Here is a 24,577-nt window from a genome sequence, read left to right as displayed (position 1 = left end):
TTCCCCTTTATTAAAAACTTAATATTTAACTCTGCATATTTCAGGTCTTCCTGTAACACCCACATGCAGCTCTTCTGCAATAACTTCTGTTTCTTCAAGAAAAAAAATAAAATATATGTATATATACTGAGGAAGAGAGTGGGAACAATATACACAAGGGAAAGGGGATATGCCTGAGGGAAAGAACTGAATGTTAACTGTCTAGATTATTTTTATGGCACCTTCATGTGAGAAATTTTTTAATATAACTTAATATATTCTTTTGCTTTCAGAGGATTGTGGCTGATAAACAGGAGAAACGAAATCAGGAACGTCTGAAACGTAGAGAGGAGAGGGAAAGAGAAGAAAGGGAGAAACTAAGGAGGTAGGGATCTGTTTTAATTGCATGTGCATTATGACCTATTTATGTTTAATAAGAAAACTCTGATATAGTTCATACACATTTCTAAATATGCAGAATTACAATAGTTTGCATTCCTTGGAAACTTAGAAGGATTAAGATGGAATTTCATTCTAAACTTTAAAACATGGAATTGTTCTCATAAAAGCCTTTTTTAAAACTACTGATAATTTTGTCTCTACATACTTGATCAGAGGGCTTTTGAGATAATTTTCAGGTGTGTACCTTGTTTTGAGACCTGACAGATGTGAGCTTACATACATATGAGCTCCTTACACCTCTTAGCAGTTTTCTTCAGAGATGTTAGAAATTTTCCTTATTGGAAGTAGTTGAATGTGTGATTAAGGAAAGCGGTTCCTTGTTCTTCTATGGAATAGTAGCTTCCAGGCCTGATGGGGCTAGAGTGGAATGGAACCTGAGCTGCAGTTCTCTTGACATGTGAAGTTTCAGAGGTTAACAGTGTGAATTCCTGAAATCTGTTGCAGTTTGGTACTATTTGCGTGTCAGGAAATCAGGGAATACTGGCTTCCCCTGTAAGCTTTTTTCTGTGGGAGGGATGTAAGTTAAAAAGCTGGTTAGATAATCTTCTGGGCTTCTAGTAGAGTAGTCTCAGAAAGAAATTTTAAAAAACCCAACCAACACAAAACAGGGATGTGTTTCCTGATAAATGTGTTACAAAAAATGTTGACATCAAATAAAAGGCCTTTAAATACTTGCTACTAAAGCAAGAAATACAGTAACAGGTCAACTAGTCTGGTTTATTATTACTAAATTGCACTTTATTTGATAGTGAGATTCTCTTAAGAAAAATTACTATTTTCCATTTATTTCAGGTCCAGATCCCACAGCAAGCATGCCAAAAGGTATATAAATCTGCAGACAAGGAATACCAGCGGTGAAGTTAGCCTTTCACAAGCTGGAACATTTTAAGACTGTCTGGCACTGTTAGTTTAAAATGTTCATCTTTACAGACAAAGCTTTCTGTTACATAGTCATCTCTCTGTGTGTTTGTACACTATTTATCACCATGCTACTGAGTTTATACATCTACATCTAATTTGTGGCTATTACAATGCAGCTTCATGTCCCAAGTAACACAACACAGAGAATTGAGCTTTTTTTTCCACAAAAGCTTCTGGCTAATACCTTTTGGTGATGGCCCATGTTTTCAGAATCCCTAAGCACCAGGCTAACTCATCAGATCACCCATGAATAGTATGCGTGTACTTTCACATCTACACAGTTGAAGGTCACCAGTGAGGTATGATTGCAAAGTTATTTGGGGGGAAAAAAAGAAAATAACAAATTTGTATAGTGTTTAGAACCTTCCAAATTAGTTTTGTTGTTGTAGCTACGGAGAGCAATGTAGTCCAGTTTTTAAAGAACATCATAACACATAGATTCTGGTAGATGATCCCTGTCACTGTATCATGAAGTTCTTCTTTGCCTGATAAAGACACTAGTTTAAAATGTAAAGAAGTAGATTTTTTTCCTATTTTGTTTGCTTTCAGGATCCTGAATTGGCTATGCTGTAGCCATACAGTCATGAATTAACTACAGAATTGTCTGCATTAGTCAAAAAGGAGTTTGTAGGCTTTCTAATGTTGTTTTCCCCTGTCTGTTCGCCTGTGAATCAGACACTGCAATGGCTCTGAACACTGCAGGCCATTCTCTGTACAGATGTGCTTACACATAGAGTGCATCATGTGCACAGTACTCTGAGAGCAGTGTGTGCTGTAAGCCCTCTCTGTTCCTAGGTCTAGGTCCCGAGACCGCCGCAGGCACCGCTCTCGCTCAGCCTCGCGGGAACGGAAGAGGAGGACTCGATCCAAATCCCGTGAGAAGCGCCACCGCCACAGGTCCCGCTCCACCAGCCGCAGCCGGAGCCGCAGCCATCATAGAAGCAGGCACAGCTCCAGGGAGAGGAGCCGAGAGCGCAGCTCCAAAAAGAGGTGAATGTTGCCCTAGAAAATGTCGCTGTTGAGGCAGGACGGGAACAGAAGAACTCCAGAAGGCGAGAAGAAAACTATTTCAAATACATCACTCTTTTATAGAGAGCATCGTGCAGACTAATTTCATTGGTCTTAAAGTAAAAACATCTCACACCATTGGTGTCCTCTGAATGACACACGGTGGCAGAACATATCTATAAGCAATGTGAATAACAGGAGAGATAAAGAATTATTTTCATTCCTTTCCAACTCTCTCCCAGGCCCAGCCTGGTAGAAATGTTTCTTTCTCTCTCTGACTGAACTGAGAATACCCATATTAATAAATGGCTTTTCCCAACATACAGTGAGAATTTTCACACTAAATTAAGTTTGTGCTTCCCACTTAATAATTTCAACACATTTTGAGTCTGTCTCAGATTTCAGTTACAACTTCAGCATATTTATGATTTGGCACACCAGAGTGCTTTATTCTCTATTTTTTTTATATAACAGTAACAGGGTTATATGTTATTTCTGTTTTGGATCAGTGCTACAGAGTATTAGTGTCAAGTTGATACTAGTTTCATGCAGCATAGAAAATGAAACAGCTGATTTTCATTTGAACCCAGGGATATCAGCAGTCATCTTGCTGTCAATGCATTCAGGTTTTCTCTTGGGCTCTTGTTCCCAGCACCCGAACCCATCTGTTGTGAACTGCACCAGATAAAAGTATGTTTAGGTGTGCCTGAAAATAAACTTTTTGCACTGCATCTGAAGATTGTGCTTTGCAAGGATCTCTCATGGGAAGATTACTGCAGGGGGCAGGCTGGGGCTGTTGCTTTTGAAAGATGCAGTTTCTGTCTGCTCCTGAGGATTGGCTGGCTTGTTTACATGAATGAGGAGAGCATAACTTAAAAGAGTTGGGAGTGCACAGTGAGGCATTTGGTAGGGAGGTCTGCTCATAAACAGGATTCCTATCTTGTATAGGTTACCCACTGTGGCATACTTCGAGAGCAGTACAGCGAAAGGGTGCCCAGTCTTAAAACCCTGAGACTGCTGACCTACAGGAAGACAAAAGGTCAAGTTTTGAAGTGGCCACACATGCAGGGGGGCTTATAGTTCAAATTATTTCAGGAGTTAAATCATAGTTACTTCTGCAGGGGACTTGTGCACAAGGTACTTGATGAACAGTTGTACTAGCTCCAGGATGAAGCTCTTATTTGGCATGTAGCTTCTCTTCTTCTGTGACATGTAGTTTGTGGAACAGGGTAATGCCTGTGGATCCCAGTGTTATTTCAAGTACTAAGTCTTAAAAAACACTGCATTGTAAGGAAAGTAATCTTTCCAGATGAGCAACTCACATGAAAGGTCACTTCTTTGTAAGCTTGCAAAAGGAAATTAGTAGAGGAGCATTTTGTAGACCTTAGTTTAGAAGCTTGGGAGGTTAAGTGACAGTAACTTTCTGTAAGTGGAGAGAGTACAGTCTCATGGTCCAGAGTACCATATTTTTCAACTAGGAAATTATGGGCGAGCTGTTACAATTTTTTTGTAAAAATCTGTATTAGAACATTTTGTGATTGCAGTACATGGTAAAATACAGATGGAATGTTTTTCAAAAAGAGACCTAAGTGCATCTGTAAGGGAATATAGAGGAAGGTGTCTAATCCATTTTTCTCCCATACAGGTAGCTAATTTAGTTTGAAACTACCTAGGTTGTTTAACAACATAGGTCTTTTCTGTCTCCATCATAAAGGTTTTGAAAATGCCTATTTATCAGAGTAAAATATCTAAAAAGAGCACTACCCCAACCTTTCAAAGTCACACAAGGCTTAATTCTTATAACAAAGTATGGTTGTAGAACTGATTCCATATTTGGTTTGTATTTGTCATATAGAGCCTCCCTTCCAGAATTATGAAAGGTAATTTCCCACTACTTTTAAGCAAACTTCTGTTTTTAAATTTGTTTTTTAAGTTTGTAATTTATAGGCTGAGAAAGGCTAGACACCGTTCTTAAACTAGAGACTGCAGATGAGAAATTTCCGCTCAATTCCAGATAATGTAAACTTGGAGGTGGAGACTGAAAGTAAGAAATGTACTGAAGCACTTTGAACTTAATCTGGGCTCTGTAATAAATGTAGATTAAATCCTACCTCAAAGTACTAGTCTTTTGAAGTAGGAAAGGGAGAAGGGTAGAATGATTTGGTATCTTCTCATACACTTCTGTTTATATAAATCTAAAGCTGGGTTGGAAAAAGAAGGAAAATATAAAATCTAAGTGCTGTTTGATAGCTACCAATTCATGTCGAACTTGAATTCTTAAATGCACTGCACTTTTCAGATCCTCTAAAGAAAGATCTTCCAGAGACAAAGAGCGTTCAAGAGATCGCGATAGAACATCCCGTGACAAAGACAGAAGCTCGAGGGAGAGGTCGCCGCGGGATTTCAAAGACAAGAAACGTTCGTACGAAAGCGCTAACGGCCGATCAGAAGAGCCAAGGAGCTCAGAGGAGCGTGAAGCAGGGGAGATATAACTGGCTGTATATTCACCTGATCTCTAGCTTCCTATGGAGTTGCATACTTTGGTTTAGTTTACAGTTGTTCAAAGGGACACCAGTGAGCAGTTCCAACACTGATACAACTAGGGTAGATGTACAGTATATAAAAGTGGTTATAACAAAGAATTAAACCCCATGAATTAATGGTGCCTAAAGCTGGGTCCTGGACTTCCACCAAGTTGTAAAACTTTTCTGAAAGATTTCTCTTTATTCAGGACAACAGTTTTATGTACCAAGATGCAGATCTCAATGTTTTTAATCTCCTTTCCAATACAAGTTAGTGAACAAATTATATTGTACTACTTGCCTTGGGTGCTTTTGAACCTTTATAAATTCTCCAATTCTGCTCCAGTCAAAACAGCAGCATTGAAAGGTTGTATTTGCGGGGATTTTTTTTTTGTTTGGTTGGTTTTTTGTAAGAGGGTGGGTGGATGGATATTAACTTTTACTCTAAGATTATGTTCCCAGTGTTGGGGTTTTATTTTGTTTGGGATCCTAGGAGTTGATTACAGTGGGAGCATTTAGACAGGAACATGTGCTGGAGAAAGCGGAAATGTCTTTTTACAGTGCCTATTTAGACTTGGAAATTGAACAGCTGTTGCATTACATCTTTTTTTATTTCTACTTAAATTTTGAAATCAAAGCCAGTCCCATATCTGTACCATTTGATTGGTATGTGTTCAATATATTTGTTTTTTTCCAGAAGGACTCTTTCTGCTTTTTCTTGTGAAGTACATCTTTAATTGTATTAAAACAAACAAAACAAACCAGCAACAACAAACAAAAATTAAGAACAAAAGAAATAAAAAAATTAAAAAGAAACCATATTGTCCAATAACTCAACAAGGATATAATGGTCTGTTAAGGTGATTAACTAGCAGTTCAGTATTTTTAAAAATATCTGATTATTAGAGTTTTTAACATACAGATGTGTGCTAGGAGAAGCAGTCATTCTGCTTACAATCTGATTATTCTAAAATCTTCAAAAGCAGAAACATGTGGAGTCAGAATCATCGAACAGTTTGGGTTGGAAGGGACCTTAAAGATCATCCAGTTCCAGCCCCCTTACTGTGGTTGGGGACACCTTTCTCTAGTCCAGGTTTCTCAGAGCCCCATCCAGCCTGGCTTTGAACAGTTTCAAGGGTGGGGCATCCACAGTTTCTGGGGGCAACCCCTTACCACCCTCACTGCAAAGAATTGATTCCTAATATCCAGTCTAAATCTACCCTCTTTTTCAATGTAAAGCCATTCCCCCTTGTCCTGACACTACATGCCCTTGTAAAAAGTCCTTCTCCATTTGTAGGCTTCCTTTAAGTACTAGAACATGCTGTAAGATCTCTCCAGAGCCTTTTCTTCAGGCTGAACAACCTGAACTGTCAGCCTTCCCTCGTAGGATAAGTGCTTAATCCCTCTGATCATCTTTGTGGCCTCCTGTGGGCACACTCCAACAGGTCCATGTCCTTCCTGTGCGGAGGATCCCAGAGCTGGATGCAGCATTGCAGGTGGGGTCGGTGGGGGTCCCACCAGAGCAAAGCAGAGGGGCAGAATCCCTTCTCTCACCCTGTTGTCCACACTGCTTTGGGTGTAGTCCAGGGCACGTTTGGCTTTCTGGGCTGCAAGTGCACAGTGCTGGGTCATGTCCACCCCCTCATTTGCCACCAGGTCCTTCTCAGCAGGGCTGCTCTCCATCTGTTCATCCTTCAGCCTGGATCTGTGCTTGGGATTGCCCTGACCTAGGTGTATCACGTTGCACTTAGCCTCGTTGAACTTCTTGAGCTTCACACAGACCCACCCCTCAAGCCTGTTGAGCTCCTCCCTGTGGATGGTATCCCTTTCCTCCAGTGCATTGACTGCACCAACTTGCTGAGGGTGCCCTTGATCCAAACGGGTTGCTGTCCATTCTGTTGGATTGAAAGTGCTTTGGGATATTTAAACTACTCGGGTATGCCCTACTCCCACACAGAAGAATTTAGATATTGGTAGATTTTCCTCCTTGTGATCACACCACTGAGTTATATAATAGTGATGCTTAAGAGCAGTGTTTGCAATGATTTGTTGGCATTTCCAGCAGGTTCTGCAGCCTCTGTCTCTCACTAGGGCAAGTGCCTATGAAGGCCTGCTGACATGGTTGTGTAATACCATTCACTCTGTGCATTCGTACTCAGTGTCGTTTCTGTAGCATCTTCTGTATGGTCAGAGCACATGGGTGATAATTCTAACTCTGAAGATAATTTAGCAGTGTATTGGCTGGCAATGAAAGCTGTAACAGGACCTTTACACCTCTGCAAGGACTTGGGTCCAGCATTGCACATTCTACTTTGAATTTACATCATTTTAAGCTGCCAAAGTGATGATGACTAACTACTTAACCCTTTTTTTATTTATTTATCCATTTGAATTCTGAGCATGAGTTTCCTTCCTGGGACAGTTTCTTGATTTCATTTCTGGATGGTCCAGGTGGTTGATGAATGGAAGTTACCAGTGTTTGTCCATCTGCTACAGCCAGAGTGTAAGTGCTTGAAAAAATCTATCATCACATAGTTGGTAATGGAATTCTAGTGGTGTGACAAAAGGTGACCGGTCATTTCTAGATATATCTTACATAGAACAAGTACCAGTGATTCCTTTGGAATTCCTTTCTGGAATGAATTCCAGAAATACTGAAGACATGTCTCCCTCTGCAGCCAGCAACTAGAAATTTTGTATTGTATAAAGGGGGAGGAAGGGAGGGTGGGTGAAATTTACATACTATGACAAAACAGTGCCTAGACTCCACACTAGCAAATTCTGGGTGATATGCTGTCCATTTTACAAATGGCTTTTAAATTTAATTACAAAAGGGGGATTGGGTTTGGGCCTTTTCTTATGTAGAGGTAGTACCACACTAAATGTTAAGCAAGAAGGTATCTCTGATTCCCTCATAAAATAATCTGAATTACTTGTGGAAATACAGGACTGAAGTGCAGTTGGGAAGAAAAAAATTAGGATGACTGATGAAACACACTTAGGATGCAAAAGATTTGGAGCATCTATCAGAAGAGGAGAGTTGTGCCTAAATACAGATCTTCCACTCATCAGAACCCAATGACCTTAATTTCCAGGAGTGCAAAACTGAGGTATTCATCACCCGTACATTTCCTGCTGCACAGCTGAGTAGTGGTATGGACTGACCTTAGTCTTCATGGTTAAATAGATTATGAAATGAAGCGCTTGAGGGAACCTCAGAGCGCTGTAGCTGAGCATCGGCTTTTGAGATCTTGAAAACTTGGCTGATGAAGTTGTAGCTCCCTAGCAGTTTTTATCAGACTGAAGATGTAAAAAATTAGCAGAAAAAGTAAATTGCTTAACTGGTTTACAGAGTTTGAGCTGCAGTGAACCTGCAGGCATCATTCCCGTATTAGTCCGGATTAGTCAGGGGAGTGCAAAACAAAAAGGTTAAGATGAATGATAAGGAGCTGGAGAATGGCACATGACCAGGAATGAGATCCTCTCCTGAACATGGAATTGTAGAATTGGTTACCTTGAAAAAGGCCATCAAGAACATTGCATCTGCCCATTAACCCAGCACTGCCCAGCCCACCACTAAACCGAGTCCCCAAGTGCCACATCTTCATGCCTTCTAAGTACCCCCATGGATGGCAGCTCAGCCACTTCCCTGGGCAGTCTGGCCCAGTGCCACCACAGCCTGTGTGTTGCTTTTCCCACTGTAACAGGAGGAACCACACTGTAAAATGGTGACATTTCCAAGCAGATGTGCTTGGCCTAGTGCCACTGTATCCCACTACCCGACATAAAACTTGCCAGTGGAGCTGCCAGAGGAGGCTGTTCCTCTGTCCCCTTGTCTTCCATCAGCTATTGAATCTGGGAGTTACCATCCTGTTCAATGATAGCCCTGTCCTGGAGCCTCTCTGTCTCTCCAGCCTGTCTTGCACCACCCATCCCCAAGGGCAATGGGAGAAAATAGGTAAACCAGCTCTCTAAGCCAGTGCTAGGTGATGATTGAGCAAATATTAAATAGCCTCGAAGCAGGGATTATCTGTGTAGTTGAAGAGAGAATGGTAGCAAGACTTCAGACCCCTGGGGCTGGTGCAAGCAGCCAAGAGCATAGGTGGCTACCTCCAAGCAGATGGGTTTAGCTGTAGGGACACAGAAGATGGGGGTTGCAGTCAGCATTAAACTAAGTATAAATGCAGACTGAGCCACGCTTCAGAGGCTATGGCAGTGTGCAGAGCATTGTGTAGAGGTGTGCAGCACCTGATAACCCCTCCAGTTTACTGTTCTCTGTCCCATATTTCACATGTCACCTTCCTCAGTATCATTTGCCTTTATTCCAAGGCAGTAGAGATTAGTTTTTTCTGATGTAGGGACTTATAAAAATGTTAATGCACTCTTCATCCACTCCTGCATGATCGTTCTTGCTCTTTGGTTTTTTGCTTTGATCACTTTTTTCCACTTGCTTAATAAATTCTTGCACTGTTACTATTTATGTAATTATTTATTCTTTTCAGTAAGACCTGACGTCTGTCTTTCCCTGCAGTTTGCAAAACTGGGAAGCAGCAGACTGCTGGGCAGGAGTTGTATCAGCAGCTGGAAATGCAAGAAAAGAGGAAGAAATGTTTGCTTCTAGCCCTGGCTCTCCCTGCTTTCCCCTCTGAGTGTATATAATGGAGTCGGCGGACAATTAGTAAGTCTCTCATGACTTACCTCTCCTGGCTCTGGCTTTCACTTCCTGTTGCTTGGGAAACTGCAGTCCCAAATCCCTTCCCTTCCCCTAGGCTCAGTGGTGCTGCCAGAGCACTGCAGGCAGGCAGAGTTCTAGGAGATGCACCATCAGAAAGGCAGGATTAACTAGCAGCAAAGCAGGGCTGGACACCAGCAAGGTCACAAAGGGCCTGAGAGCAGCAGGAGCTGCTGTGGCTGTACAGGCCTTTCCCAGGCTGAAATTGTCTGACAAGTGCTGACTGTGTTAAAGTATAGATGATGATGCTCAGTTAAGTGCACAAGGGCTAGAAATCGTTCCAGGTGCTGGCTCAGAGAGGCTGCAAAGCAGGCACTTTTACAGCACTGGCCCTCAGGCACCTTCAGCCCAGCTCGAGCCTCTGTCTCCATCTCTGGAAGGTGGTAAGTGGGTGGGGACTTTGCTTTGGAACCACTGTAACTTTTCTAATTGCTGCCTTCAAATCTTCCAAAGCTCAAACTGGTTTGCAGCAGAGCAATGGGAGTAAAGAACTGCACCACCTCTTTTCAGAGCTTTAACTACTTGTACTCCTTCAGAGGGATTTGAGACTGTAAATATTCTTTTACACGTCTTGTTCTTGTTTTACAGTCCTTGGCAATGCTGTGCATAATGCTTCCCTTTCTCCCCAAGCTGAACAGAAAACCGAAGCAAATAAAGCAGCCTCTGCCCCATCTTCCCCTCTGGCTAGAGTTCCTCTTCTGGACTTACTGGGATTTAGCATCCTTTGCCAAATGCAGTGGGTGAGGAAAACTACTATACTCTGCATTTTTACTTGTCTACAAAACTATTGCATCATGGTTAAGTGAAAACCATGAGCAGCCTGACTGCCACAAGTGTGATGAGTGCCTGGGTGGGAGCTTGAGCTGGTTTTGGAAATCCCCCAGTACCACCAGTAACTGTGCACTGAAACCAGCTGCCACTTGCTGCACATCACCTTTTCTGTGAATCAAATGAGAGGGCACATCTACTTTCTCTGTGTTTATTGCATTACACTGAAGCAAACCAGCATGTGGTTATTTGCACTTACTAGCTGATTATTTCACCAAGTCTAAGGAATACAAACAAAAGCAATTAAATAGTTCAGGACCCAGTTAGCACTGAAGGGAGGCTCAGGCTGTGTGACTGGACAGGATGAGTCCCATGCCAGGCTGAGCCCCCTGTGCCACCCACGCAGCAGGCAGCAGTCTCCATCAGCTGGGTGCATTTTGAGTGCACATGAGCCAGTGAGCTCTACTTTTGCTTTCTGTGGGAACTCAACCCAAGTAACTTCCTGGGAGTAACACAGTGAAATCCACACCCTGGAGATGTTCATTCCTGCCCACAGGGGTCCAGTGGTGACCACACTCAGAGTTGTCATCCCTTGTGCTGAAAGCTGCTCTGAGAAACCAAGGTTGGGTGACTCTTCTGGCTCGTGCAAGATGGGACTTTCCTCATGTCTCTCCCAGATGCTGGTCATTCCCGTACACCACTTCCCCCTTGTTTAAGTTCAAACAAAACAATACTCAAGCCTCTTAAGTAATGACCTCTGCCAAGATTCTGGAGATGCTTCAAAATGGTCTCCTTCCTGTCATTCATGAGGATGGAGAGGTGGTAGGTGAGCCAAAGAGCTGCTGGTACTGCTGGCAGCAGCAAGTCTTTCTCTTAGGAATAGAAAGCTTAAAGTCACCATCTTAAAACGTAGTCTTCAAGGACGGTGGCCAGAGGAACCCACCTGAAACACTGAAACTGCAAAGCATCTCAGGATTTATTGGTTGACTTTGATGTATCTGCAGGTTTTGTTTAGCTGTAGAAACTCAAGTTTGCTAAGGAAATTATTGACATTGATATCTATATTGTATAAGCCTTTTTTCTTGCCTTTTTTACTTCTAAATTTTAATTTTTCCAGCTGTGGCTGGGGGCCCAAAAGCAGCAAATCAGTGCTGGTAAGTTGTTTGAAAAGCCTGGAGGGTGCACATCCTCACCAACCCTCCTCTTTGTAGATATTGTTCAGGTGGGTACAGATTTCATTGGTCACCTTCTCAAAGGAAGCTTTGCAGTCTCCGCCAAATTTCTCCTCCATCAGTTGTAAGATAATGTCACAGATAATCTAAACAAGGAGAAGGGAAGAAACAACCAGTTTTCTCCATATTAGAGGCATAAGAACTTACACATCTTTAGTTGGGATTCTTGGAGGGCAGAAAGGGGTACAAGAACAATTCACAGAACATGACCTGCAGAGCTTGTAACAGGGCATGGAAAATAAGCTGCATTATAGAATTCACAAAAAACTGCTGCTGGTGTTTTTAACTACCCTAGTTAATGTTGACTGCATCTGTCACTTAAGGATGGCTATATAGGACTGATGTGCTTTGTCCATCCACTGCAATCCTTCTCCAGGCAGGGGAGTGTCCCAAATATTTAGAGGCCATGATGAGCCCTTTGTTGGACACCTATGGAATACATGGCTTAGGGGGTAAGTTTTTCCCTGATCTTTCCTGCTCATTAGCTATCCAGCTCTCTGTAGCAGAGTCCTTGCAGTCAGGTAGGTGGTATGCCACTTTGAAATGCCACTCCTTTCCTGTGCAGCATTTATTGTTTTGTGTGCATTTTTACCCTGAAAAAGTATTTTCAGCCAGAAATCATCCCTTATTTTCCCCACTCATTGAAAATTGGGCCCATTGCTTTGGAAATCACCTTCATTTGGAAATAATCTTTGCCAGAAGGTGCCTCTTTTTGCTGTGTGAAGCAGACAAAACAGTTATAAATTCACTCTGCTAGTGACCTTAGGTGGATCTGGGCAATTAATTTGATCCTGTATTTATTATTTGAGTTTGTTTAATTATGACAATGCTGTTGTTACTGTTGTTCAGTAACAGCTGGTTTAGTTGTCCTGGAAAAGCTCAGCTCCTGTTACAAGATAAAAAATACATCAGGGACAGAAGTCCAGTGTTAAACTACTTTTCTGTATCTTGTTATTAAATGGCAGGTGTGGGAACTGTATTGCACTGAGAAAACCCTCTACAGCTCATGGGCAGCTGTGCAGTTCCCACCACATCACCTGCCTGCACCGCATCAGCTGTACAGCCTTGTTCCCTGCTGATGCCAGATCTCCCACTCCTGCCATCTTCCACCACCAACCATCTCACCTTCCAGCACCTCCGTTCTCTTGAGGCATATATATGTATTCCTACATACAAAGCCTATGTTCCTCAGTTCTACCCGTCAAAGGGGAAAACATGCCCTCCTCACAATTACACCCTTTGGGAAGAGGGCTGCTCACTCACCCTAAAGTTTTTGGGGTCAATCTTCAGCTGGGTGGCATGTTTCTTGCCAAGTGGGGTCACTATCCCAAGAAAAGCCTCAGAGTTGTCCAGGTGTTGCACCATGTCATTGATGGCACTGAAAACCTTCTTGCCATGGCCCCTGACTTGATCTGACTGTTTCATCTCTTCGGCAGAGTCCATGCCTTTGAAATGTGTGAAGTAGGACTTGGTGTCTGGGTGCTCAGTAAACATCCTGTTGAGGAACGAGAGACGTCCTGACTTGTGGACCAAGGTATCAGGGCAGACACAGCCACACATTCCAGGCCTTGCCTTCTGCATTTAAGTCCCTTTTCCCCTTCTCTTTATTAGAACAGACACTTGAACTGCATTCCTTGTTTCTCCTTTGCCTTTTGCATCTGTGCATAACTACCATGCACATAGCAGCCAGTCCTCTCTCCCTTGCCTCTCCCCAAGACATTTACTTTGCTCATTCCACCTTAAAATGAACTTACTCCACTCCTTCTAAAGATAATATTTTCTCAGTGTTACTTTCACAAAGAAGTGAGAGCACGTTCACATGGGGTGACTGTGACAGTTTAATATTCCCAAAAATGTTGTGGACAGCAGATACGACCACTGTGATACTGGTGGGTGTTTTCATAGAGAAGCCCTACTATTGGATTTGTTAATTAACCCCTTCCTGTAGTCCACTGCAAAGCTTTCTTACTGCCTGTGATGGATTGTTGTTTGAGTATGGGGTACTGCTCATTCCATTTATTCAAAAGTAACACAATTCAGTGTGTTTGAAATTACCTTGGATCAATTACAGTCATCTTGGTCAAACTCTTTTAAAAAAAGCTGTTTACTCCTTTGGGTAAACAGGTTATGCACCTGAAATATCCATAGCTAATTCCACATTGCATTTCACAGAATCACAAAATGGTTGGGCTTTCTCGATGTTCAAGGGAACCTCCTGTGTTTCAGTTTGGGCCCATTGACTCTGGTCCTGTCTCGTGGCACCACTGAGACGAGCCTGGCTCTGCCTTCTTTGCACTCTCTCTTCAGGTTTTTATGTACACATTGACAAGATTCCCCTGAGCTTTCTCTTCTCCAGGCTGAACAATCATAGCTTTCTCTGCCTTTCTTTATAGGAGAGATACTACAGTCCCCTCATCATCTTACTGGCCCTTTGTTGGACTCTTTCCATAATGGCCATGTCTCTCGTCCTGGGAAGCCCCAAACTCTCTATAGGCAGGTCTGGTGCTGTAGGACACTAAAGCAAAGCCTTCTAGAGTAAATTACCCCAGGGAGGCAAGCTACTGGATGCTACTAACATTTTATGGCTACATTTCTGACCCTAACTGTGCTCAGACTGTGTCGCCCTCAGAAGGAAAGAGCAGCATGTAAGGCTTCATGAGGGTAATCCAGGCACAAAGTGTGATATACAAGAAAGCTGGAGGGAGGGGTAAATACCTGATAACTAGAAATAGTATTTGAACTGATCCATGCTTATGGAGGTGATGCAAGTCCCAGATGAATATGTGAAAGGTGAACAAAAGAGAGGGAAACAGGATGGAAACTAAGAGAAGAAAGTCCACAGAAAGGGTATAATACAGTGGAACAGATGGACTGAAGCTGAAGGAGAATCAGAAGTGAAATACTGCGTTTAAAAAAAGCATTAAAAGAGTTTAGAGGTAAAGAGGAAGAGGGAAATAACGCCCACATTTTGTTCCCATTCTCTTTCTCTTTCATACCACACTTTCTTTTCTTTACCTTACATGGGTGAAGATACTGTTCTTGTCTCCTCTTCTTTTTCCACCCCCTTACCCTTTTCTTTTTATTTTACCTCGTGTGGATTGCTCCTCTTCCCAGCAAGGGCTGCATGAAAAACATCATGGCATGCTCCTAGGCAGTAACTCCATCCTTGCTGTTCCCCCTTCTCCCCTCTGGGGCAGCAGTTGGATGGGCTCTTTCCTTACCTGACCAGCACAGCTGTCCCATTGTCCTCAGCATCCACATATATCTTCTCCCAGGCACCACGGGCACTTTGCACCTCTGCTTCAGAAAGTGACATGGTGGAGGAGATATTGGCAACAGAGGGTGCAGCAGGAGGGAGGACAGAGGTCCTGGCAGGGTCTTTCTGCTCCAGTTCTCTCCTCGGGGCTCTCTAAATACTGCCCTGGGGATTTAAGAGATCTTGAAGGGTCTCTTTGTCTCTGTTACCCTCAGTAACATTTCTGCAGGTTTTAGAGCTACCTAATCACTTTTAATCAGGAAAGAAACCAACCACATGAGGAGGAGGACTAGCCCTGTAGTCATAGGTCAGGGGCCAAAGCAAAGGTCTCACTGTCTGAGAAGGGAAAAAAGGCAGTGTTCAGTGGGGAAAAAAAAGATCAGTTCCCTTCCCCTCTCACCCCTGCCAAAGCCAGTGCTTGTCTCCTTTTCCTGAAGGTGATCCTTGCCTGAGCACTAATTTTCCTGGTTTTCTCCCAAGAGTGCTGCTGTGCTGAGGGCACTGTGGTGTCCTGCCCTCCCCTCTCCCTGGCACTCTTTGGTCTCTCAGTCAAAGATCCTGTTTCTAGCTCCAGCAGTTCTCTCCAGTCCTGCCTTCATGTCACGGTCTCCGCTTTCCCCACAGCTCTCTGGTTTAACAGGGGCTCACCCCACAGCTGCTCCCAGCCTTGGTCCCATGAGGTTAGGAGGCTTCGCCAGCCCAAAATGACAGCGTTGCAGGGATGGTGATGGCAGCGTGGCATAGCATCCTTGGCCATAGTGCCCTGCAAAACCACTTCATTTTAGCACTGGAGGTAAAGGGTGCAGCACAGCCAGGCCAGGAGCATAGGCATTTCACTTTCCTAACCCTCTTGGCTTGCAGCTGGGATTTCTGTCCTATCTCTGAGCTCTGACTGCCTGGGAGAGAGATAAGGGGTGGAAGAAGGGCCAGGGTGGAGCTGCAGACAGCATCTCTGGACTTGTTATCGTCACGGTCACTTGGAACTGGAGGCAAAAAGTTTTCATGGATTATCCATGCAATGCCTGGGCTTAACCTCTGGCAGGAATGTTCTGGTTAAGTCTAGGGCACGCATGCAAAATAAGGGCTAAGGGGCTTGAGAAACTGCTGCTGGATGCTGAGGGCAGACAAAACCTCATATTGTTTGTGATGGTTTAGAGGAGGGAAGGAACAGGTGTGAGGGGAAAATATGCAGCATGTCAAGAAAAAAACAGCCTGATACCCCAGGGCAGAAGGAAAATGCTGGCTGCAAAGTCACAGAGACTTACTGGTCTTGGTGGGGTTGTGTCCCACTGCTGCTGAGGGAGGCCTCAAATTGCTTCACTGAAATCTGTCCCCTCTTGTCTCCCTCTCCCTTTTTACCTCACAGCAAACAAAGAGCAGTCTGATAGAAAGCTGCAAAGCAGTTGTGGGTTCCTCATCCCTGAAAGAGTTCAAGGCCAAGCTAGATGGGACTTTGAGCTACTTGGTCTAGTTGAAGGTGTCCCTGCCCATGGCAGAGGGGTTGGAACAAGATGATCTTTTAAGTCCCTTCCAATCCAAAACATTTTATGATTCCCTAGTAGACTTCTTCTCTGCTCTCCCCCATTCTCCTCTGGGACACTGCAGTATGAACATGCTCCATCCCTTGATATATAGTCAGACATCCTGTCGTGGGCCAAAAAATACCTATTTTGAGTTGAGAAATTTCAATCCAATTACTTTATTGCCAAGTAACAAAGCAGCCAGCCAACACTTAGATGCCTCACTTCCCCCTGTCCTGTTTCCCCACCCCATGCTGCAGGTTACAACCAAACCTTTTGGTGAGACCATGGATGGTGCAGGAGCTGGGGTTGTTGTGTGGGAGTCCCTTGCTCTTGCTGCTCCTTGTGTCCTACTCAACTGCTCCAGCATGGGCTCTTCCACTGGTTATCATCCTGTTGGATACTGTACCTGAACTTGTCTCTCCTTTTCAGTGTTCCCTGCCCCTTCTTAAACATGTTTCCATGGAGGCACATTAATCTTACTTGGTTGGCCCAGTTCTGGGGCGCAGTGTGACAATTTTGTCTGCAACCAAGTCAGGTGTCAGCAGCACAGGGCAATCCCTGACCAGACAAAACAGTGACATCTTCCCTCAAGCACGTTCACCATGTGACATGCTTTTCTATTCTTCCATCCTCTGGTGTTACTTTTACTGGTTTGCAAAATTATCTTCTATTTTCCCCCTGCATGATTTGCCAAGTCCTTGTAAAATGAACACAATAATCCCTCATAAAGTTTTGACATCTCTAACAGGGCTATATACATTTATGCTACATCTCAGCAATCTCTAGCAATTGAAGCAACAAAGCTCCAGAAACCCATTTATTTTGGCCTGGAAATGGAAAAGCTATGAAAAATGTGCTGTTTAATCACAGTCATTGCTGACACCTCCCCCCATGTGGGCAAGAGGATGAGTGCTTGGTTTATTTCTTTTTCCTCTCCCGTGGTTTGTTTTATTATGCCAAAGGAAGTGAATCCTTTCAAGCATAATTTCTATTGCATGAAGAGACATATTTTCTAACAGGGGTGAAGCTCCTCTGGATGTTATCCCTAAAGAAAGGAATTCTCGTGTGTAAGAGCCAACCAACACATTGAGTCAAGATATTATTTTATTACAAATCTGAAGAATAGGGTGCTAGGCCAGGCCTTTTCCAACCTTCTGGAAAACCAGCAGAGTCCTTTTTACAAAAAGGTAACCAAAAAAGAATCATACAGAAACAGGAGATTGGTCACTCATGCTTGTGTAACAAAATTTTTAATGTGCATGTGCTGATCTAAGTCCAGTTCATTATCCTGTCATTTCCACATACAAATTCCCTTGGGGATGTGTTCTTTAACATTATAATTATCTAAGGTAACTTGAGGTTGTCTTTACATCCTATCACCTGTTGCTAAGTTATTGTTTCATCTAATATTGTTAAACCTCTGTTGCAGTTTCTGCTTGAATCTATTTGATCCATTACTTGTCAAAGACAAGGATTTGTAGGATTCTGTCCCTAGGGTGTCTTCACAGTTCCATTGCTCCAGCACCCCACTGTCATGGTTTCAAGGCTAACTTATAGTTACTGTGAATTTTTTGTGAATCTTTAATTTCCTCTGACATCAAGCAAGCAGGGTGAGCAGGGTGAGCCAGGATGGCACTGGGAAATCTGGAGCAGAAAGCACAGCCATGGTGTTTGGGCAGTGGCAAAGCTGTTCCTCTCTCTATCCCCAGCCGGGGAGAAGAGGATGTACCTCCCACTCCGCTGCCAGGAAGTGGTGTCAGTTCTGCAGAGTGGGGGTTGCTTTCTCTCAATTTCCAAGAAATCACGTGCTTTAGGCAAAAGGCAGCTAGAAAGATCCAGCCACAGAAATGGGTGGCACCTTCTACTCACCCAGCCATTTAGGATCCAGACGGCCATCACATTTCTAGAACTCATTGATGTCCTGGTTACAGGCACTGCAAACCTCAATGTCTTTTCTTATCCTTGAAACTTGGGGATCTGTGATTCTGTGATTTTTAGCATAAACACCTGATTTGTTGTTCAGCGGGGTTAATCCCCAGCTCAGCAGACACAGCTGTTTCAGAGGATGGCTGTGAGGGGCTCAGTAGATGTAACTCTTATTTTCCCAACACCCGTGGCAGTGTCAGGCTGAGGGTAGAGCTCCCCATATTGCCAGGTTTCAGGGGTGCTTGGCTCAAAACCCTGACACTCAGTGCTGCTTTCACAGAAAGGACAAACACCTGCATCTTCTCATGCTCAGTGTCTGAGGTTATCAACATAATCAGCTCAACAAAGCAAGCAAAACCAGGAGCTGCAGTCACTACTATCGGTGTCAATGTCTGAATCCCAAAGCCCACCTAGCACATGGGTGGGAAAGACTTTCCCCACTGCCACTTTCCCAGACCATACTTCTCTTCCCACTGCAGGGCCTTGGTGAGCTCGGGTGGAGCTGTGTTGGGCTTTCCACTGGTGAAAATACCAAATGCAAAGGGTAAGAAAAAAGCAGGATTACTCAGCTTCTTGGGACCTAGCCCCCAGAACAGCCCTTATGAAGAGTACAGAGTAGTACCACCCAACATGGTAGAAATGCACACAGGTGTCTGTTGTGAATATTTTTATTGCATGCATAACATTTTAAATGTGAAAGCAAAGGTAGTAATTTCAAAGTTGTTCCACTTTTACATATTATAGGGCATATCATATACACAGGTTAGTCCTCTGAATGCTGCTCTCACGATTAGCAACATTCAGTACATGGCCAGCAGTGACTCTAACGTGATCGTTCAACTAATAAGGATGACAGTGCTGAGTTTTCTTGCAATGTATCCAGCTAACCAAGAATTTGCATTGGTGGAGGCTGGTGTTCAGCAGAGAAACTTTACATCCTTAGTAAAGTGGAAGAAAGCCAACTCCGGAAACCCCAGCCCTCCCTGAACCATCAGTGTGCTATCAGCATTATTCTGGACCCAAACCACACACGAACATAAGGCTTGCTATGAAGAAAGTTAGCTCCACCTCAGCCAGATGCAGCACACTGCAGGACTACATCCTTTTCGTGGACAAATTTAGGCCCATGCAGCCTTCACAGTGCTCAACTTTTGCACAGGTGCTGCAGGCAGGAGTAAAGAAATCAGCTTTTAGAGATATAGAAAATATCATGCCCAAATCAGAGATGCAGAGTACCCCAGAGCTGGACAGAGGCATCAGGCAGCAGCATAATGCACTATTCATGTCAGTAATCTTACAATCTGGTATTCATATCTGCCCAATTAATGAGACTGAACCACCCAGTCATTTAATGGAAACAGCACTCCTACAGGTTTGAACACAAGCCCCTAGACTTCACTCAGCTCCCTTGTCTTGGACACTGGAGCTTTAATTACATAGAGTTTATATAAATTATATTCTGAAGAAAACAGAAATCCATTGAATGACACTCCCAGCAGAATTAAACCTGGAATCCAGATAAAGTGACCTGATGTCAGAGAAAGAGAAGACATAGCTGCAAGAAGACATCAGGCTAAAATACACAGCTATGGGCTGCTTTATGTGTAAGTTAGACACCAGTCCAGAGGCTTTCTATCAAACACAGGTAGGTCACAGATGATTGTATTGGTGGTATGGACTATTGTGTTCAAAGATGCAAGCTAAAAGGGCATGAGATAAAGCAGCAGAAAAACCTGCTGTCAGATACAAGAGAAAATGAGGTGTTCGACTGAAAGGGTGGTTCGTGAGGAATGGAAGGAACCAGAGGATCAGGCCAGTAGTTTTCCTCTGTAAATAGAAAGTTTAATGATGGACTTATTGGTCCAATTGTCTCCTCTACTGTAGAAGTCATAGAATTGTTAGAATTATAATGGTTGGAAAAGGCATCTAAGATCTGTTCAATATGATGAGTAATTATAAGATAAAAAATCTATTATAACTGTCCGACTTTCTTGGGAAGTAACATCAGTACATGTGGCTTTAAATTCAGTGAGCCCAAATTTAATCTCCACCTTCAGCCTGCGATTTATCCCCAGACTTGTGTCTGGTGATGGCACTACACAGAAACCAAGCTGTTCCATCCCTTCCTCATCCACATACTGAGCATTCTGTTTTTTCGTACAATAGAAAGCAAAGGTTACCTTTGTTTGATCTGGTTCTGTTGGAAAGAAATCATAGTGGACAGCTTCATGTATGTTCACTGACTCCCCAATTTCCACCAGTTTCTGGAAGAGATCTGTGCAATAAATATAGTCACCTGTTTTTGAGACCCTCCGTTTACGGGTGTCATGGATAGCACCATCAAATTTCTCACATACTCTCAAGCCATATGTCCTACAGCTGATTCTTGAGGTAATGATGTGTGGATTAACTCCAAATAAAACAGCCCCTTTTACAATGGCTGCCTGGGCCTCCATGGGACAAAGGATGTGATACCTGCTGCTAAAGGCCTGCCTGACTGCATCTCGCAGGATGATGCTGGATGCAAAGCCTCCCACAAGTAAAATGTACTGGACTTTGTCCACCTCAGGTTTGCAAAGAATTTCCCTCAAAGCACAAATGATATTGTTGATACTGTAGTCAAAGAAGCTCTTCATTTTCTCATATGTAATCATGATTGTCCCATCACACCACACAGTTCCTGCTACTTTTTCAAAGAACTGGGAGATGTCCTTCTTGGACCCTGCCACTCTGGTCAGGTTGTAGTAGCAATGTATGTAGACTGCCTCCCTGCTAGCAGAGCATTTCTGTAGGCTGAAGTTGTACATCATAGTTTGTAATTCAGTAGGGTGCTTCTTCACATATTCATCCCATACACCATCACTGAATATTTCCTTGAGGAAACTGATGAAGTTTTCATCCACTCTGTTGCCTCCCCATCCACCTCCAGTTGCCTTATGTAGCTCCTTTAGGTAATGGTTTTCTTGGATCTCATGTACTGTGATGTCTACAGTGCCACCTACACATGCAAACACACACACAGAGACTCAAATTAATTGTGCTGTTTGCTTTAAGGTACGTGAGCTTCCACGAATTTAATCTTATCTTCTGAATTCCTGATTGACATATGTACTTTTCCGCCGCTTTCTTTCCTTATCCTCACTCTTCTGCTATTGCCTATACTTCTCTAGATTTCTTAAATTTATGCACTTTTGTTTAAAAGCCTGGTCTCACGAGGCTCCCACAGTTATTTCTGTATAATAACTGAGCTGGATGCTCCGGCTTGCTCACTGAACAAGCCAATCTCCTGTCTGATCACAAAGCGAGCCTGGCCTGCTCACATAGGTGGCTGACTCCTGAGCAGTGGTGAGAAGACTCTCAGGAACTTGTGGTCCTTTTGATGCCTTTTCAGTGTTTGTTCGCAACCACCAGACTGCTTTTGGCAGAAAATTCACATCATACCAAAAAAACTCAGGAATCTAGAGATATTACTGAGAAATGCTTCATCAAATATTCTTAATGATTTACTCTCCAGTTCCTGCTGGCTCTTCTCTTTGGTCACTTCACTGGGCACTAACTACAGTTGCTTTGGGAGAGGAGGCTGCGAGCTCAGGCTACACAAGAGCACATGGTGTGTGCCGGTGGCTGATGCTGGCACACCACGCCAGCTGATCTGAGCGAAGGCAGGGCCTCGTGTTGTGACTGTCTGGCCTGAAGAGCACTGCAGTGTGAGACACAATCCTATTCTTTCCTCCTATTTTTCTTCCTGCTCACAGCATCTCATTAGGTGAGAAATAACATAAAAAAAAACCATGACAAGCACAGTGGTGGAGTCCAAGCTCTGGGACCTCTGGCCATATTGTGAAATAGCCATGCACCGTGCCCAGCAAAGATGGTACCTGTTAAACAGGGAAAATTTTACCTCCACAGTCAACGACAATATACTGGATCCCAGGGGAGTCTTCAAACTTCTTCTTGTCACTGCTGTCTGCCATAAACCCTTCATGTGGAAGCTGCTTGCACCACAGTGATGCAGCTTCTGGCTCCAAGGCAATGATCAGGTTCCTAGAGAGCATGTCAGAGATAATTCCTGCCTAAAATGACAAAAGAGAGGAGTCAGGTCAAGGAAAAGGGGTGAGATAACTGCTGCATGATCATCACCTGCTAGAGAGACTGTTCTCACCCCAGCAGCTCATGCAGGGGTGGTGGTTCTTGCACTGCTGGTCTCTGTGGGGCTCATTTCTAACCGGTGGGGAGAGAGGGCAGAGCTGTTGTACTGCCATTTGGGGACATACTCTCCCTCACCACCCTCAACGTGGAAGATTTCTCTGCCCAACGGACTGAAATTTGAAATATATGTTGTTTATATATTGAGGCGTTCCTGTGGCTCAATTGGGCAAAGAAACCTCCAAAGGTAATTTGAGGAAATGTAGGAACCCCTGCTCTTTTGCTGCCATACCTCTTTTGCTGCCAGACGCATGAACTGCTTGGCAGCAGCGTTCCATATGGCTGGGACAGTAATGACCCAGGTGATCTCCTCCTCATTGTAGACAGTTTGGAAAGAGGCCTCCTTAATGGTGTTCAAAGCATGTTCCTTCATGTAGCGCAGGCTTTCGGAAAAGACTGTCAAGGCAGGAAGGAACTTTCCATTGGTGGCTTTCAGCTTCATGCCAGCTGTGACATTCTACCGAAAAAAAGGCCCAGGGTCACTTGGTGCAGTGTCAGTATGAGACCTGTCCCCTTCACACTAAGCACTGCAGCACATAAGGCACACAGACACCTCTGTCTCCAAGCCAAACTCCCAGCACTGACTTCACTACTGTGGCTGAGTCTAAGTGGCACAGGTCAGCTACCAAACTGCTTACCCACCACACCTGTGATTCAGTAGGCAAAATGTCAATGTGGTTGATAATTCAGCTGTTTCTCCTAGGCCAAATTTTGTAAAGACCCTGTAGATCCTATAGATTCCTGAAGAGCCAGTGGGGAGTGATTCTGTAATTAATTTTTTCTTCACCATTTGCTCCTCAGATGCAGAGAAATAGTTCTGAACTAAAACCTCTCTCCAGCCCCTGCTGAAAGTGAATGAGAACCAACCACTCCAGAGGTCACATTGTGACAGACCACATCATTACCAGCTGTCCTGGGAAGGAAAATCTTCAAAGAGGCCTCCCATCCACCAAAGAGAGGACCTGAGGCTTTTCCTGGGACTGGCCTTGTGCTCTGCCTTATTCGATGCTTGAGAGGGCCTGTGGGACCCTGGAGCACAGACAGGAAGGCCCTAAGGTAGCCTGGTGTTTGGCTGAACAAGCAAACACAGATAAAGCTGTGAACTATTCCAAACCAGCACAGAGCCTTCAGAGAGAAATTTGATAAAGCCACTGCAGGCTTCTAGGACAGCTGGACACCCGTACATTAGCTTCAGCATAACATTTCAAGAGAGGGAGAGACAAGGAGGAGCTGTATAACATGGGATGAGATCTTAGGTAATCCCGAGACTGCCCATCTCCTTTGAATTACAGGAAATTTCACTTGATCCTTGTTTCTTGTTGAGGACTAAGGTAGGGACTCACAGAGGGAGACCAGTTTCTCTGTCAACCTCGGGAACAGGGCAGCTTTTTATTAGGAACAGGTACTTGCCTTCACCCATGTGTGCAGTCATGTTTTATTGTCTTTAGACAAAAAAACATCATAAAGGAAGGGCCTGGAAGCTTTTGGCAATTAAAAAAAATAATTTCTTTTGTTCATCAAAATACTTGTGTTCATTCATTCTCATCAACCAGACTTAGCCCTCTTCATGGATTGTCTAACTCCCACCCCTCAAATAAATGAATAGCCCCGACCCCTGTTAGTAGTAACTCTCCCACCTACCGTGTTGTACAGCTGCATCTTGAAGTTCTGGAAGAAGTACCAGCTGTCAGCTTGGCTGGAGGGCAGGCTCTTGTACTTCATCACAGCATCATAACCAAAATATTTGAACTCCTGCTTCTGGTTGAACAAAATGCTCGTAGGCATCTTTGGGGTCTTTAACCCGTGCTCTGCTCCCCAGTAAACCTGGCGGATTTGGTCTGTACCTGAAGCAAGAGAAAAACAGTACCCGCTGTAGGATGTGCCAAAATCTATAGCAACAACAAAGACTGACTGGCTGGCCATGGCCACTGCAGTGCGGAGGTGCACAGCTCTGGGAGCAGAGAGGAGTGAACAGATGGGTCTGAACTGAAACTGAAAGGACTGATATTGCAGAGGGAAGGTCAATCTCCCCTGATTTTATT

At 43.8% G+C, this 24,577-nt stretch overlaps 3 protein-coding genes and 1 long non-coding RNA gene across 6 annotated transcripts in view; 2 read left to right on the top strand and 2 right to left on the bottom strand.

Annotated features, from left to right (window-relative positions):
* Window positions 1–5,708, top strand: part of LUC7L2 (LUC7 like 2, pre-mRNA splicing factor) — a 29,467-nt gene extending 23,759 nt beyond the window's left edge. For 2 of the 3 annotated variants that reach the window (XM_068191448.1, XM_068191450.1), the window contains exons 7-10: window positions 273–364; window positions 1,234–1,263; window positions 2,158–2,352; window positions 4,670–5,708. In XM_068191448.1, coding sequence (XP_068047549.1) covers window positions 273–364; window positions 1,234–1,263; window positions 2,158–2,352; window positions 4,670–4,862 — 510 coding nt within the window. In that variant the 3' untranslated portion in view covers window positions 4,863–5,708. The remainder of the gene's footprint in view (window positions 1–272; window positions 365–1,233; window positions 1,264–2,157; window positions 2,353–4,669) is intronic. The other variant, XM_068191449.1, reaches the window with a different exon arrangement.
* Window positions 5,709–11,494: 5,786 nt separating this feature from the next.
* Window positions 11,495–15,109, bottom strand: LOC137474677 (cytoglobin-1-like). Its single transcript, XM_068191468.1, has 3 exons — window positions 14,846–15,109; window positions 12,888–13,119; window positions 11,495–11,710 (listed from the first exon to the last, which is right to left on the bottom strand). Exons 1-3 carry the CDS (start codon window positions 14,938–14,940, stop codon window positions 11,582–11,584), a joined length of 456 nt encoding a protein of 151 aa, XP_068047569.1. The 5' UTR covers window positions 14,941–15,109; the 3' UTR covers window positions 11,495–11,581.
* Window positions 13,069–18,942, top strand: LOC137474679 (uncharacterized). The gene is made up of 3 exons (XR_010999448.1): window positions 13,069–13,158; window positions 17,455–17,590; window positions 18,809–18,942. It is a non-coding gene; the product is annotated as an uncharacterized lncRNA (long non-coding RNA).
* On the bottom strand, window positions 17,484–24,458 carry LOC137474669 (heat shock 70 kDa protein 12A-like). The gene is made up of 4 exons (XM_068191442.1): window positions 24,177–24,458; window positions 22,768–22,992; window positions 22,231–22,402; window positions 17,484–21,327 (listed from the first exon to the last, which is right to left on the bottom strand). Exons 1-4 carry the CDS (start codon window positions 24,456–24,458, stop codon window positions 20,267–20,269), a joined length of 1,740 nt encoding a protein of 579 aa, XP_068047543.1. The 3' UTR covers window positions 17,484–20,266.
* Window positions 24,459–24,577: the final 119 nt, after the last annotated feature.

Source organism: Anomalospiza imberbis, chromosome 5 (genome assembly GCF_031753505.1).
Source record: "Anomalospiza imberbis isolate Cuckoo-Finch-1a 21T00152 chromosome 5, ASM3175350v1, whole genome shotgun sequence".
Taxonomy (NCBI): Eukaryota; Metazoa; Chordata; class Aves; order Passeriformes; family Viduidae; genus Anomalospiza; species Anomalospiza imberbis.
Note: the sequence above shows the minus strand (reverse complement) of the source record. Positions and strands in the feature narration are given on the sequence as shown.

Coding starts and splice junctions, on each gene's coding strand:
- LOC137474669 (XM_068191442.1), bottom strand. CDS start 24,458: ATGGCCAGCCAGTCAGTCTTTGTTGTTGCTATAGATTTTGGCACATCC. Junction 22,403..22,767: donor TGCGTCTGGCAGCAAAAGAG/GTATGGCAGCAA, acceptor TTGTCATTTTAG/GCAGGAATTATCTCTGACAT. Junction 21,328..22,230: donor TATTGTCGTTGACTGTGGAG/GTAAAATTTTCC, acceptor TTGCATGTGTAG/GTGGCACTGTAGACATCACA.
- LOC137474677 (XM_068191468.1), bottom strand. CDS start 14,940: ATGTCACTTTCTGAAGCAGAGGTGCAAAGTGCCCGTGGTGCCTGGGAG. Junction 13,120..14,845: donor GGGACAGCTGTGCTGGTCAG/GTAAGGAAAGAG, acceptor GTTCCTCAACAG/GATGTTTACTGAGCACCCAG. Junction 11,711..12,887: donor TTGACCCCAAAAACTTTAGG/GTGAGTGAGCAG, acceptor CTCCTTGTTTAG/ATTATCTGTGACATTATCTT.